The sequence below is a fragment of the Haemorhous mexicanus genome, chromosome 25, assembly GCF_027477595.1.
Source record: "Haemorhous mexicanus isolate bHaeMex1 chromosome 25, bHaeMex1.pri, whole genome shotgun sequence".
Lineage (NCBI taxonomy): Eukaryota > Metazoa > Chordata > Aves > Passeriformes > Fringillidae > Haemorhous > Haemorhous mexicanus.
In genome coordinates, this window is record NC_082365.1 from 6,750,600 (window position 1) to 6,765,081 (window position 14,482).

Here is a 14,482-nt window from a genome sequence, read left to right on the forward strand (position 1 = left end):
GTTGTTGGGCTGCTGCTACTTGCGTCATCACACAGTGGTGCTGCACGTTCACTTTTGAGTTTCCCAACAAAGGCTTCCCAGAAACATCAAAGTTTGAGTGGCATTGACTTACATAGTTCTTCCTTTCCTGCACTTAGGGCAAAGAGTAAGTGGTTTTGTGCTTTCTGCAGGCTTTGAGCAGCTTTTTATTACATGTCCAGGCTTTCTACATCAGAAACATACTTTTTTAACAGTCTCTGCTTGCATTACTGCCTTAAAAGTATTCTGTTGAGGTGTTAAGAGCAGTGAGGGTTTTTATAAGTTACTGGTCTATCACTTCTGCCTGTGCTGCAAAGGTTTCTTCAAGTCTCTTTCCTAAATTGTCTGCTTGTATTGTAGCTATATACTGTGGACCACCTATGTTGCTACCAGCTTCAATCGTCTGAGGCAGGTCTGGCTGTATGTCAGCCAAGGCACAATAATCTTTTTACATTCTTCATTAGCATTTGCAAAGGCAAGATTACAAAGCAGATATGGAAGGACTAAATCGTCATCACATTGCCTTTCAACGGCCTGTGTTAAGTGACCTGTGAAGGTGGTGAATGGCTCAGATATTCCTTGCCTTCATTGTGTGTAGACTCCTTCAGCGCTCCCTGCCAGCTGAACTTGCAGGATAGCCTTGCAAGCAGCATCTTTAATGTCAGCAAGCTCAACCCTAGGTAATTCAACTGCTTGATCCTCTGCTCTGTTTTGAAGCTGATTTCCAGCCAGATGGGCAATTGTAAGAGCAGCATTTGCACCTCCTGCATAGTTTTTTATCAGCCTATTAAGAAACCTTCTCCACTTTAAATCTCACAAAACATATTGCAAGTCTATTAGAATGATGGATGAGACATAATGACAATCATGAGGTGTTAAATCATAATTACCATAAATGCCTTTCAATAGCTGTTTAAAATATGGTGAGCCTAAGCCATTGTTTAAGCATAGGTTTTGCAAGTCTTTAATTTCGTCATGTGTCATTGGCTTGGATTTATGTTCTGCCTGTCATACCTCACCGGCATAGTTAGGAGCCAGTCATGAGCTAAGTCAAAGTTTCTTTCTTTTATTTCTTTGTGCCATATTTCAGCCCAATCAGTCAATTTTAAATTGTTTTTTGAAAAACCCTTTGATTTGGAAAGCATCGGGGACTCTGGGGTCAGGAGGGAACAAGTCAAGTTTTAAATCTGGGTCCGTGGGACCGGAGTCTAGCAGATCAATTTCTTCTTCAGAAGTATGGTCATTTTCTGGCTCCTGCACCCCCATAATCTGTTTAAAAGTTCCAAGCTCCTTTTCATCTTTCCCTCCTTTGTAGTGTTAGAAGCAGCTAAGGGTGGCATAATTGGTGCTGCAGCTGCAGGCACAGCTGCTGCCAGGGCAGCAGGAGCAGAGGCAGGAGGGAAGAACACCCAAGGAAGGGGTGCAGCCAAGCAGGCAGAGCCACAGTGGGTGGCGGTGGGCTCTGTGGAGCTGAAGAAGTTACCAAAGGTGCAGCTGGACTAGACTACTTGCTAAATAGCTCAGTAAGCACATGACACACTGAGAGCAACTTAGCAGCTGTAAAATCTCAATGGGAGATCGCATCATAGAGTTTAACTCCAACAGCATCCCAAAGAGACAAAGTAAAAGCAGACTCAAGATCTGCATTTGAAAAATTTTTTGTACCCAGCTTAAAAAATCTTTAAGTTCTTGCTTAGGTACAGCGCAGGAATTAGATCTTATTGGGGTTTTTAAACAGGTATAAACGTCTCTCTGTTCTTTGGACATCTCTTGTCCTGTTCCCCAGAGCTCACCTGTACTCTCTTTGCAGGTGATCCAAGCTGAGGTCAGGCCAGGCTCAATCCAGCAAGCACAGTTATTCTGCTGCCTCTTAGCAGCCAATTAGAGCTCGACTCACCCTCATCTCAGGTGTACATATTCCACAGAATCTGCTTCCTTTCAGCAGCCTTTTAATCATCCTCTGGGATGCTCCCAAACTGAGACAAAAAGTGTTCTTCCTCACATAGTGGGCAACAATTGTTCCGGATACAGAGTACACAGGGTTGACTGATGAGGTGATTAAAAGATGGTTTATTGCAAAATCAGTCTCATGGAAGGGTGAGACCATAAGGTTGTTACATCCAACACCATCACACCAGAAGCTGTTTTAATTCTAGTTGCAATGTCTCTTATAAATTTCTTATCCAAACAGCTACTTCCACAAAACTCACCAGCATCTTCATAAAACAATCATTAATTGCTATTTTTTTAGACTATTTTGCTGTAATGTGTCTCTTTATCCAATCATATAACTCTACAGAAACTTATTGCTCTATCTTCTACTTTTTACTAACTCTATAAAAGTTCCATTACTAGACTAAAATTTTCCACTATCTTGCTAACATATTCGCTTACATGAGGCATATTTCTCCTTGCATAAAATATTTTTCTGCTTAAACTACAAATCTTTATTCTTATTTTGTGTTTGTTTCACTTTTTTATTCTAAATCTTCAAGCCTTCTCCAAGGTCTTAGGTCAAAAACACTCTATCTCCGAGCCTGTATGTTCGAGGCTTTGGGAGCTCTCTGTGCTTGCATTTCCCACAGCAGGGTAACACCTCACCACCAATCAAGATGCAAAAAGGGCTCCACTAATGAGAGGCACAGAGGGCTAACAGACAGACCTTGGGAGGAGACAAATCTACTTATAAGAATGAGGTCATGGACCCTAGGAGGAGCCAAGTATATATATATGGGCAAAGCCACAGAATGTGGGAAGTGCTGGGAGGACATAGAAGGACTGTGTATGAATACTAATGTGGCTGATGCAACCTTGAGTGTATAAAAGGCAAAGATGCCATTTTGTGAGCTGACCCTCTGGTGAGCAGAGAGAGTGTCACTATGCTCTAGCACTGTCCCCTCTTTGCTTTGTAACTTTACGGGTTCTAATAAAAATTTATTTAGTCATTCCCACCCGGAGTCTGAGTCGTTTATACAGTGATGAGCTGATCTCTGCTGGGTGATGAAAGGCTGTGTCCTCAGCTGCTCCCAAAGTCCTGGGTGTGTCCCTGCCCCACTCAGTCGAAGTTGTAGTAAAGGCAGAAGGCGAAGAACATGGCAAAAATCTGGAATGATGGAGATGGGAAAGGGTCAGCCCTATAGCAGGGCCAGGCCAGGCCAGGGGCAGAGAGGGGCTGGAGGATCCCTGGCCTGGGGCCATCGCTGTGCCCCTCAAGGGGCCTGGGCCAGCTCTTCTGGTGCTGCACATGGACACCAGGGCAAGGAGACCCAGGGGGCGTAAAACAAAACCTTCCTTGCTCCTTCTCCTGCCCTATCTGCAGCAGAGAGCAGGCTCTGTACCCCGAGACAGACCTTAGCCCATTTATGCTCTCTTTGCCCACTTAGCAACCCCTCTGCCACAAAGAGTGGATGTTCTGCCTGCCTGTCCCCGGCCCCCCTCATTACCTCAATGCCTAGCACGGCTAAGCTGCAGGTTCCAGGGAGGGAGATGTACCTCTGCAGGGTCTTGCCGAAGGTAGAGAAGCAACCCTACGGCACAGAGAAGAGGGAAGGGCTCTCTCATGTTCCCCATGGCCACAGGGAGCCCAGAGGGGGACTGAATTGCAGGGGTATGTGGGGGGTCCCCTGTGGGGCAGGAGGAGCTGAAGATTTTGGGAACCACTGGACTGTTGAACCACAACCAGGTAATGTCCCTGGTTTCTGTCCCTTATGTTCTCCTCCATGAGCCTGGGAAGGGCTGAGGCTGGGACAGGTACACAGACACAGCAGAGTTGTGCCACACCTGCTCATGGATGTAGCCAGGGCTTCTGTCCTGGCACTGCTCCCAGCCCAGGAGTTCTCCCACCTGCAGAAGCCCATCCCGGGCACAGCATGCCCGTGGCCATGGCATCCCTGGGTGCAGCTCTTGGAAGCGGGAGCCATTTCCAAAATCTTCAGGTCCTAAAACACCACAGCATGAGAACTGGAACAGAAGGGAAACATCATCACCGTGGTCACCCTTGGTGGATCCTGTGCATCCCCCAGGAGCCTCCCTGCTGCTCACCATGACCATCAGGGTGTTCCAGGCCGTGGAAAACACCTCAGCACCCTCGTCCCCACCATAGTTCCTCTGCAACTCAGACAGGAAGTGCTCGGGCTGGACCTGTGGAATTGGTGCCAGGGCTGGGACTTTTCCTCTCCCACTCTACTCAGGATTAGCTCTTTTTGAGGGGAATTGGGCACCCAGTGGATCCCCCCCATCTGCTTTGCAGTTTGTAGTGTGCTGCTGCTGATGGAGGTGAGGTAAAGGGTGTCCCTCCACCAGCCCCAGCTGCCGGGTGGACTCAGAGCCATGGCCATGGCATGACAGAGGGAGGCTGGTGACACTGGGGATGGTGTTGGTACCTGTTTCCAATGCACCAGGAAGAGAACGGCCCCAATGAGCTGCATGAGGAAGACGAGGCTGACGAGGATGAAGAACTGGAAGGCAGCAGGTGAAGGAGTCAGAGACCAGACTGATCCCACCAGCAGCTTGCTCACGTTATCCCTGCCCTCCTCTGCACCAGCCCTGCCTGTTCCCTGTGCCCCCGAGATAAGGGACATGAGTACACCTCCTGGGGACAGATGCCACATCTCTGACCACTCTGGCGGCAAGGCAGGGGTTAAAAACAAGCAGTGTCTGCAAGGGGCTGAGGATGCTGAAGAAATGGGGGTCTTGGTGCTCAAACAGGCGTTTTTCTGCCCCTTAGCAGCAGTGGGGTCATCTTGGAAATGCCATGTGAGAGACGCCAGTGGCTTCAGAGAAAATTGACCCTACTTGGTGGCTTTATAAATCCTCTGGGCTCTAAATTGAGACTCACAAGGTGGGGAGTGGATGGCAGGACATGTTGAGGATGAGGAGCACCAGCTCCTTGCTCCTCCAGGAAACCTTCATCCCAGGAACACCACCATTCAGCCCTTGACTCCTGCCACCAGTGCCCCCTGGCCATATCCTGCAGCCCCTTCCTGTCCATCTTCCCTCCCTTACCAGCAGCAGGAGTGGGCGGCTCCGGCGCAGGGCCCCGCAGCAGCCCAGGAAGCCCAGCAGGGACAGGGCAATGCCCACAACCAGCAGCAGCCACGCGCCTGCGCTCAGCACGGCCCTGGTGGCCACGATGTCTTGGAAACCAGCCGGGTCCACGGCCACCCAGACTCCCATGCCTGCCAGGCATGTTCCCCCAGCCTGCAGGGGGAGGTCAGGAGATGATCAGGGGCTCAGGACATGTCCAAGGCTTGGTCACCTCCCGGGGAATGGGTGTCACCCACCCCTGAGACAGACAGAAATGTCACCCCATGTGGATAGGGGATGCTTCAACCCTTGGTTCCCTCCCTGGGACTGGTGTCACCCACCCCTGAGCCAGCTGGAGTTACCGATCCCCAGGCACAGGTTACCCCACCCCTGCACCCCACAGGGCCCAGGGGGACTCACAAACACCAGCATGTTGAAGATGAACATCAGGTACTTCATGCAGCTCAAGACACCCATGGGGACACCAAGAGATGGGACACAGCAGTATTTGTCCCTATGGAGAGGAGAGCAGAGCCCTGCCCACAGCCAGCCCTGACTTGTCCTGGACCCCATGGCTCCAGCAGAATGTGGGGGGATGCAGCTTCCCAAAATTCCCAGATCATTTTCTATCCCCACCATCTCCCATGACACCCCAAAAAGCCCCAAACCTGTGTCCTTTGCAAATCCGTGTCCCCTCCCAGCCCCATGTCCCCTTCAAACCCCATGTCTCCAGTCCTCTGTCCCATCTAAACCCTGTGTTTCCTCCAAATCTTGCGTTCCCTACAAACCCATGCCCCCTACAGGCCCTGTGTCCCCACCAAATCGTGGGTCCCCTACAAATTCCATGTCCCCTCCAAACCCATGTCCTCTCTAAATCCTGTGTTCAGCCCCCACACCACTCACCCTGCAGGGATAGTGGGCGACCCAGGTACCTCCAACCTTCCCTGGTGCTGCCAGCACCTATATAACATCACAAAGGTCGGAAAATCTCTCCCCGCTTGATACTCCAGCAGTCCCCAAGAAATCTCTTCCAGCAGCAAGGCCATGAATGATTGATGGGGAACAGGATCCACCATTATACAGCCGGCGGCAGGGAGTCTCCTGCTCTTGTCAGCCAAGGAAATTAAACCTGTGGGCAGGGAAAGACGAGCTGCCCTACCAGGCCAAGGGTGACCTCGGCCATTGATAATTGCTGTGGCCATTCGGGAAAGCCCTCAATGGCCACACGTGGGCAGGCAGATGGTGCTGCAAGGACACAGCTATTGGCTGTTGGGACACAGGGACATCCCAAATGGATGACAGGGTCTGTTTTCTCTTGTTGCCTACTTTAGGAGCTCTCTAAACAGATGGTCATGTTAGAAAGGAAACATTATTTATTCTGCACCAGATACTAAGACAAGGTTTCAAAAAATCAAGCACACGGAGGGGTAAAAGGTTAAATACAGTAAAATTTACATGACCCCACATATCTAAAGCATATTCTTCGCCTGCCTAATGCGTATTTGTTTTGGTGATGTGACTTTACTCAATGCTTGAAACACAAAGTTCTTCATTACAGCATCTACTGATGAAGAAATTGAATTATGACAGTTACGTTTGCAAAAGGTGAGAGAATTCATCCCGGGGGCCAATAATTCAGCTGGACGGCGGTGTCGGTGTCACCGCGGGGTCACCCGGGGCCCTCGGGGCTCTGTCCCCCCGCGGTATCGCCGGGCTGCCAGCAGAGGGCAACCGAGCGCGCAGCCACAAAGCTGCGCCGCGCGGCCAGAGCGGCTTCCGCCGGCGCCCCAGCGGGGCGGCTCGGCCAATCGCAGCGGGTGGCGGCAGTTGGGGCGGGAGAAAAGAGAGACAGACAGTGATCTTGACCAATCATAAAGCGGTTTGGGGGCGTGGCCCTGGTGGGGGCGTGGCCCCGAGGCCGGAACCAGCCCTGTGCGTTCCCGTTCCTTTAGCGTTGCTTCCGGTGGCGCCGCCGCCGCCCGCGGGATGTAGCGGCCGGTGAGGGACGGGCGGGGTAGCGGGGCGTCCGCTGTTTCCAGGCCCCTGGGGGGAACCCTGCCGCCGGTCCTCTCAGTGCTGGTAACTCTGTGCTTCTTTCCCCCCCAGCGCGGCGGCAGAAGGACGCGGAGGGACCTTCACCGGCTGCCTCGGAGCCGCACGCACCCGCCGCCCCGATGGCGTCCCGCAAGGCCTCCGCCGGGGCGGGCAGCGGGCTTGTGGCCGCCGGCCGAGACCGGGAGCGGGACCGGGACCGGGAGCGGGAACGGGCGCACCTGGAGCTCGCCGAGCTGGGGCCGCTCCTAGAAGAGAAGGGGGACCAAGGACCGACCGGCGCGGCCAGCGTGAGCCCCTCTGAGACCCCCGGGCGGGAAGGGAACCCTAGCCTGGCTCAGTCTCCTCGCTCCGTTTTAGCGGATTATGCCGGGAATCTGCCCGTTATCCCATTAAGAGCTAGAGAACGGCTCCGTGTTTCTCGGGCCGGTCCGTGTTCCGAGCCGGCATAAACTGCTCCTGCCAAGCAGGCATAGAGCCGGAATAGCTCTTCACAGGAATGTCACCGGGATCGTCAACCAGCATTTCCACAGGGCCGGGAATCACCTTCCCAAACCCCTTCCCGTCTGAAGAGAGCGGGAGCTGTGCCGGGACCCAGATCGTTCCTGGCTCGGAGCCGCCTCTGTTTGGGTGGGCCAGCTGGGGTCTCCCGGCTGGGCCAAGCGGCCGTTCCAGCCTTGGTTGTAGGGATGAAAATCCCTGGTGCTAATCCCGCTTTTCAACAGGATAAATCTGGGATTAGCATGCCCGGGATGGGTCAGGCAGCAGTGTGTTGCATAAACAAGGGTGACCGGCGGGTCCTGCCCATCCCGTCAGAGGGATGAAGCTTCAGGTGCTCTCAGAAGGGCAGGGATAATTCCTCTCCCGGGGCTGGAACAATTCCCTCCCGCCTCTTCTCGCTGCAGGCCGAGGACCCGCCATGCCCAGTGGCTCGCGAGGAGGAGGAGGAGGAGGTGGTGCGGGTGCTGACCTTGCCTCTGCAGGCTCACCATGCCATGGAGAAGATGGAAGAGTTTGTGTACAAGGTACCGGAGCCTGTGGTGATCCCCCAGTCTTGATTTTGGAGCAGATTCTCTAATCCCCAGGTTTGGGGTGACAGGCTGTGTCCACATAAAGCTCCACGTGGCTGCAGATGGCTCCAGCTCTGCTGGGCTGCTTCCAGAGCATCCCTGGGAACGGTGTGGGAAGGGGATAGCTGGATAGGGGGTTGGCCCAGCCATGGTGAGTGAAAACCTGGGAGCAGTTCAGATGTTCCTGCGGGCCTGGGTGGGGCCCAGGAGTCCAAGTGCCAGCTGGGGAGTCACCCGGTGCCTGCAGTCATTGTGGCTTCTGTACTTCTTCCCTGATCAATTGGGAATTCCCCCTGCAGGGAACAGTCTGTGGGTGTGGAAGGGTTAAATCTGAAGGTATTAATCACCCCTGACTTCCTGGGGGGTCCTGGAATCATTCCCTTCAGGAGCTGGGAGTCAGTCTTTGTGGGAACTGAGGTGGGGGTAAAATCACTCCCTGGGACGACTGGGAATCACTGCCTGGGAAGTTATGGAGAGCAAAGGGCAGGATGTGGGTGAGTGGCTTACAGGGTCCCACAGGGCACCTGATATCAGAGAAGCCAAACTTCCTCTCTCTGAGGAGCATCCCAGGGCTGGGCTGTTCCTATGGGTTTGGAGCTCTGGGCTGCCCTGATCCTCCTGGTGTGTTGCAGGTATGGGAGGGGCGCTGGCGTGTGATCCCGTACGACGTGCTGCCTGACTGGCTCAAGGACAACGATTACCTCCTGCACGGACACCGGCCCCCCATGCCCTCCTTCCGCGCCTGCTTCCGGAGCATTTTCCGCATTCACACCGAGACAGGCAACATCTGGACACACCTGCTGGGTGACTGTGGGGAAGGGGGAGCCCTGGGGCTGGAGGTACTCAGACCCTGCATTAGGGTCAGAACGGGCTTGGTGCCATGTCTTCTCCGGGCCCAGGGCTCCCTGTGCAGATCCTGTGCATGCATGAGGATCAGACGTGGAGTGCCTGGAACTCCTGGAGCCCCTTGGGAGAGAGGGACCAGGGCTGGGCTCAGCCTCTGCCGGAGTGGGACAGGGAAATGTGTCCTGGGCAAAACAGGGGAGCCTCAGAGGATATTCCTCTGAAATGAGTCAAAGGAGGCCACAGAGATGCTCTGAGGGCTGGAGCTCTTCTGCTCTGGAGCTGGGTGTGGAATGCTGGAAATACATAGCCTGGAGAAAAGAAAGCTCCAGGGAGACCTCAGAGCCCCTTCCAGTACCTAAAGGGGCCTCAGGAGAGCTGGAGAGGGACTTTGGACAAGGGCCAAGAGTCACAGGAAAAGGGGGGATGGCTTCCCACTGCCAGAGAGCAGGGATAGATGGAAGAGTGGAAGAAATTCTTCCCTCTGAGGGTGGTGAGGCCCTGGCCCAGGTTTCCCAGCGAAGCTGTGCCTGCCCCATCCCTGGAAGTGTCCACAGCCAGGCTGGATGGGGCTTAGAGCATCCTGGAATAGTGGAAGGTGTCCCTGCCCATGGTAGGGGGTGGAATGTGGTGAGCTTTAAGGTCCCTTCCCACCCAAACCAGTCTATGATTCCATGACCCTGTGAAACAGCAGCTCAGCAGCTCTTTGCCCTGTGCCTGCCCCTTTCCCTGACCCCAGCCTCTCTTGTTTGCATGAAAAAAGGCCTCAGCCAAGGACCCACTGTGGCTTAGTGAGCACCCCTGGGATACATCCAGGACCTCCAGGAGCATGGCCAGGGCTGGTTTTATCCTGGCTTTGCTGAAGTTCCCCACTGTCCCCCTGACTTCCCTCTCCCTGTGTTCCTGCAGGATTTGTTCTGTTCCTCTGCCTGGGGATCCTGACCATGCTGCGGCCCAACATGTACTTTATGGCTCCTCTCCAAGAGAAGGTGGTGTTTGGGATGTTCTTCCTGGGAGCAGTGCTGTGCCTCAGCTTCTCCTGGCTTTTCCACACTGTGTACTGTCATTCAGAGAAGGTCTCACGGACTTTTTCCAAGTGAGTCAGCATGAGTGTGGTTGTGTGGTCTTCTGGGAGGTTTTGGGTTTTTGCAGCACTTCATCTTGGAAAGCACTGCATTCCCAAATGTTTTATCGCTGTGGGAAGGGAGCATCAACCCAATCCAGCATGGAACTAAGGGCAACCATAACAGGGTTCTGGAGGTTTCTGCCTGAGCACCTTAAATGTGCCAGGTCAGGGGCCTCAGGTGCATGATAAAGTTGCTGGGACCCTGCAGCTCCCAAGGGAAGAGGATCCCACAGGAATGGCCTCTGTGCTCCCAAGTGAACAGGTTCTATGCCCCTTATAGTAGTGAATTGAGGAGGGGTCTCGGTCTCACGGGACAGCTGGGGGCCATGGCCAGTTTGGCAGGTTCCAGTTTACTGGATGCTTTTAAAAACTTCTGTTTTGGATCCAGTTTGGACTGAAGCCAAATGGAAAGAAGAAACACAAACAGGATTCCCAGGAGAGTGGGAAGGCTGGTCATTGGTTTGTGCCTGTTCCTGGGCTGCTCCAAGGGTCAAGCTCCCATCAGCCTTTGCAGTGAGGCTCTCAAGTGACGTTCTGCTCCCATATGGCTGTTAAAGGCATTTATTTGGGTGCTGCTTGCCGGGAATCCTGCCCATCCCCTTTGCACAACCGCCAGAGATCCCATGGGATCCTGTCTCCAGAACAAATCCTGCAGAAATGCCCTTGTGTTCCTGGCAGGGCAGTTCAGGGGCTATGTTTCTGTGGTGAGATGAGTAGAGGATCACAGATCCATGTGCACAGGGATTTGTTCCCGATGCTTTGAGCTCCATCCACCTCTTGGCCACCCTCCCCTCCTCCACCCCCAGCATTCCCACTGTGCCCAGGCCCTTTCTCCTGTCACACCTGCCCAGCACACCCCTCCTGCCCAGTGACTCCACTAAGGTGCAGGCTGGAGAGTTCCCACCCATGAAAGGGGTGGATTTTGGGGCTCACCTGTGGCTCTGTGTCATTGCACCCTCCCTGCAGGTTGGATTATTCAGGAATTGCACTGCTGATCATGGGGAGCTTCGTCCCGTGGCTCTACTACTCGTTCTACTGCTCCCCACAGCCAAGACTCATCTACCTCTCCATCGTCTGTGTCTTGGGTATCTCTGCCATCATTGTGGCACAGTGGGACCGATTTGCTACCCCCAAGCACAGGCAGACCAGAGCAGGTAGGAGCTCCCTCCTCCCCCAAGTCCTGGGAGGCACTTTGGGCCGATCCCATCTGGGAGAAGCTCTGGGCACCTGCAGGATTCATTCCTATTGAGCAGCACAGGATTGCAGGGAGTGGCCTCCTGTCTTCTCTTGCTGTGCTGGGGATTCATCTCCTGAGCAGAGCCTGAGGTTTGGAGTTTAAAAATAGCCCTGGGCAGGCTGGGGCTGTGCCTTTTCTGCCTTCTCTGGGAAGCAGTTTAGCAGCAGCAACCTGCAGCTGGGGCGAAGGAGGAAGGCATTCCTGAGTTCTTCCCTGCCAGAGACACGCTGGCTGGTCCCTGCCTTCCTGGGGGTGGAGTGGGGGGCTGCCTCCAGCCCCACACCCCAATTTACCCCAATTTTAATGGCAGATCCCATCAGCCTTGCTGAGCACCAGGAGACACTTCCCTCCCCAGCTCCCAAGGGTCCTGAAACAAATATCTCTCAGAACACTGTCCTGGCTACATGAGTGAGAAAAGACCATGCTGAGACAGAGGCCACCTGAGAGCCCTCAGATGAGGGCAGGGAACAGGCAGAACTCACGTCCCCATGGCTCCTCCCCACTGCATCTTGTGCCCCCAGCCATGAGCAGGATCCAGCCGAGTGCCACCCATAGCCTCTTCAGGCCAGTGTCACTATGGTGCCACTTGTTCTCTTCCAACTCATCAGACGCCAGAGTTGGAACATTTCAGCTGCCACTGAGCTCCTTCCTCAGGAGCTGCAAGAAATTACTTTCTTAGAAGGGGTGGCTGTGTGCCTGGTGCAATCCAAAAGGCTGGAACTTTCCAAAATGTCCATTCCCATAGCCAGGAGTGGGAGCTGCTGCAGCCCTGCATTAGAAACACTGGGTGGGTTCTGCCCAGTGAGCACAGGGGTGGTGTACCTTGGATGTGAAGCTGTGGGTCCCTCATTTTGTGAAGGATAAGTGCCATGAGGATTGGAGAGGTTTAAGTGTTTGGACACTTTCAGGCACTGGATGAGATTGTTTGGGGGTCTGCAGAACAGGGATAAGAGTTGGACACAATGATCCATAATGGGTCCTTTCCAGCTTGAGATATTCTATGAATTCAGTGAAGAAAAGCTGCTTTCCTAGCAGAGGATGAGGGATCAAGGGGAGTTTGTGGGAGGAGTGGCTCCCCCTCCACAACTGAGCTCATTTCCCTGACCTCCTCTTTGGGCTGCAGGCGTGTTCCTGGGGCTGGGACTGAGTGGAGTTGTGCCCACCATGCACTTCACCATTGCTGAGGGCTTTGTGAAGGCCACCACGGTGGGGCAGATGGGCTGGTTCTTCCTCATGGCTGTGATGTACATCACGGGCGCTGGGCTCTACGCTGCCCGCATCCCTGAGCGCTTCTTCCCGGGCAAGTTTGACATCTGGGTGAGTGTGGGGCTGAACAGATTTTCTGGGGGCAGCTCTGGGGTCAGGGGAGGGGGCACTGAGGGGCTGGAGGCTGGGGGTGTCCGGCTGTGCCTCAGCACATGCTGGTAGGCAGACCTTGAACAGGTTCTGTGTGTGGGCAGGGCAAAGTACAGGGTGGAAATCGCTGCTGGGTGCAAGAGTGGGGAGCAGAGCACAGAGGACAGTCCTGGCCCCTTTGGTGTGGCCTAAAGGCTTTTTTTGCTTCCCTGCAGTTCCAGTCTCATCAGATCTTCCACGTGCTGGTGGTGGCTGCAGCCTTTGTCCACTTCTATGGGGTGTCCAACCTGCAGGAATTCCGCTATGGCCTGGAAGGGGGGTGCACAGATGACTCTCTCCTCTGAGAGCACCTGGTTTTAGTACAAGCTTCCTAAGTGCTTTTTAAACTCTTGTCTTTGCTAAAATCAAAGGAAGACTCAAAACCATTTGGGGTTGTTGGTTTGTTGTTTGTTTTTTTTAAAGAAACAAAAAAAAAAAAAAGAAATGGATAAATCCTTTAGCAAAGTTATTGACCAAATCCTCACCCCTTTCCCCATGCACTGTGCTGGGGCTGCAGGGGCACTCCCGACTCCTCCAGACAGTGTTTTAGCTGCACCGAGATCACCTGCTGCTCCGACAGCACAGGGAACAGCTTCCTGCTCCCGCACAGCCGAGCACATCTCGCTCCTCTTGCACCAGGAGTTCTGCATATCCCCCACAGCAGTGCCTGGCTGGGGCAGCCCCAGGCATGGGCACGCACTCATGTAATTTAAAGTTTTAATTGTCCTTTTTGTTTTGTTCTGTTTTCCTTGACAAAGTAATGTAAACATAAATGAAAGAATATTTAATATTTAATACTAAGCTTTAAGACAACGCGCTGCCACTGCAGTCCTCAGCTCCCTCGCTGTCGGGAGGAAGGACAGTGTTGTAGGGAATGTAGAGCTGCTGTAGCTGATTGAAATAAAAAGGTCAATAGTTCAGTGTCACCATGTGTCTGTGTCTGTTTTTGAGGTGGGGAAGAGAGGGCTCTGGGCACCCCAGGAGCAGAGCAGGAGTGCCCCAGGGCACTGGGATCCCTCCAGCTGTGGTGGACTCTGAACTGGGCTGGAATAAACCAGGAAACTGGGCATTGTGGTGGTGACAGGGCAAGAAACGGCCCTAGTTGGTGACAGCTCCAGGACTGTGACTTCCCTTGGGGCTCAGTAGGGCAGGAGAGGTGTCACAGCCTGGGTAGGGTGGGGGCAGTGCAGGACTATGCCTCAGGCAGAGGCTTCTTCTTCCCCCGGGGACAGTGATTATCAGGGGGTTTGGAAGGGCAGAGGTCAGCACAGTAAAGCCCAGCTCAGGCAGCAGAAGGCCATTGCCTGACCTATGGGTGAAGGAGTGTATGCAGAGCCACTACAGCTCCTGTGCCACCTGTCCCTGCCATCCCTCAGAGGTGAGGGTGTCCTTTTGCTGAGCTGTTTGGATGTAGCCCAGCTTTGGAAATCCCCCAGGCTCCATACTGTATCAGGAACTGCCAGCAAACAATGGCGTCAATTAGTTAATTAACAAGTTACAACAAAAAATCTCACTGGATGTGAATTTGTAACTGCTGGCAAGAGGGAAGGTGTTTCCACAGCTGGAGTTTAAGGACAAAACCACAGAGCAGATGTGGTAGCTTTGCTCAGGCCAAGATCTGAGATGAAAAGCAGGAGGCCATGCTGGCAGCAGGTGCAATACTTCCCCCTCCAGCCCCATAACCTAAATCTAACAGGGAAGAGGCTACATTCCAGC

General features: G+C 53.7%; 2 protein-coding genes across 2 annotated transcripts; one reads left to right on the forward strand and one right to left on the reverse strand.

Annotated features, from left to right (window-relative positions):
- Nucleotides 1-3,073: 3,073 nt before the first annotated feature.
- Nucleotides 3,074-5,520, reverse strand: LOC132338449 (tetraspanin-18-like). Its single transcript, XM_059867947.1, has 6 exons — nt 5,464-5,520; nt 5,023-5,217; nt 4,401-4,475; nt 4,060-4,158; nt 3,462-3,545; nt 3,074-3,121 (listed from the first exon to the last, which is right to left on the reverse strand). The coding sequence occupies exons 1-6, from the start codon at nt 5,518-5,520 to the stop codon at nt 3,074-3,076; spliced, it is 558 nt and encodes a 185-aa protein (XP_059723930.1).
- A 1,423-nt stretch (nt 5,521-6,943) lies between these two features.
- ADIPOR1 (adiponectin receptor 1) lies at nt 6,944-13,692 on the forward strand. Its single transcript, XM_059867434.1, has 8 exons — nt 6,944-7,041; nt 7,150-7,385; nt 8,001-8,120; nt 8,798-8,969; nt 9,918-10,104; nt 11,101-11,288; nt 12,495-12,688; nt 12,943-13,692. Exons 2-8 carry the CDS (start codon nt 7,218-7,220, stop codon nt 13,069-13,071), a joined length of 1,158 nt encoding a protein of 385 aa, XP_059723417.1. The 5' UTR covers nt 6,944-7,041; nt 7,150-7,217; the 3' UTR covers nt 13,072-13,692.
- The last annotated feature ends 790 nt before the right edge of the window (nt 13,693-14,482 follow it).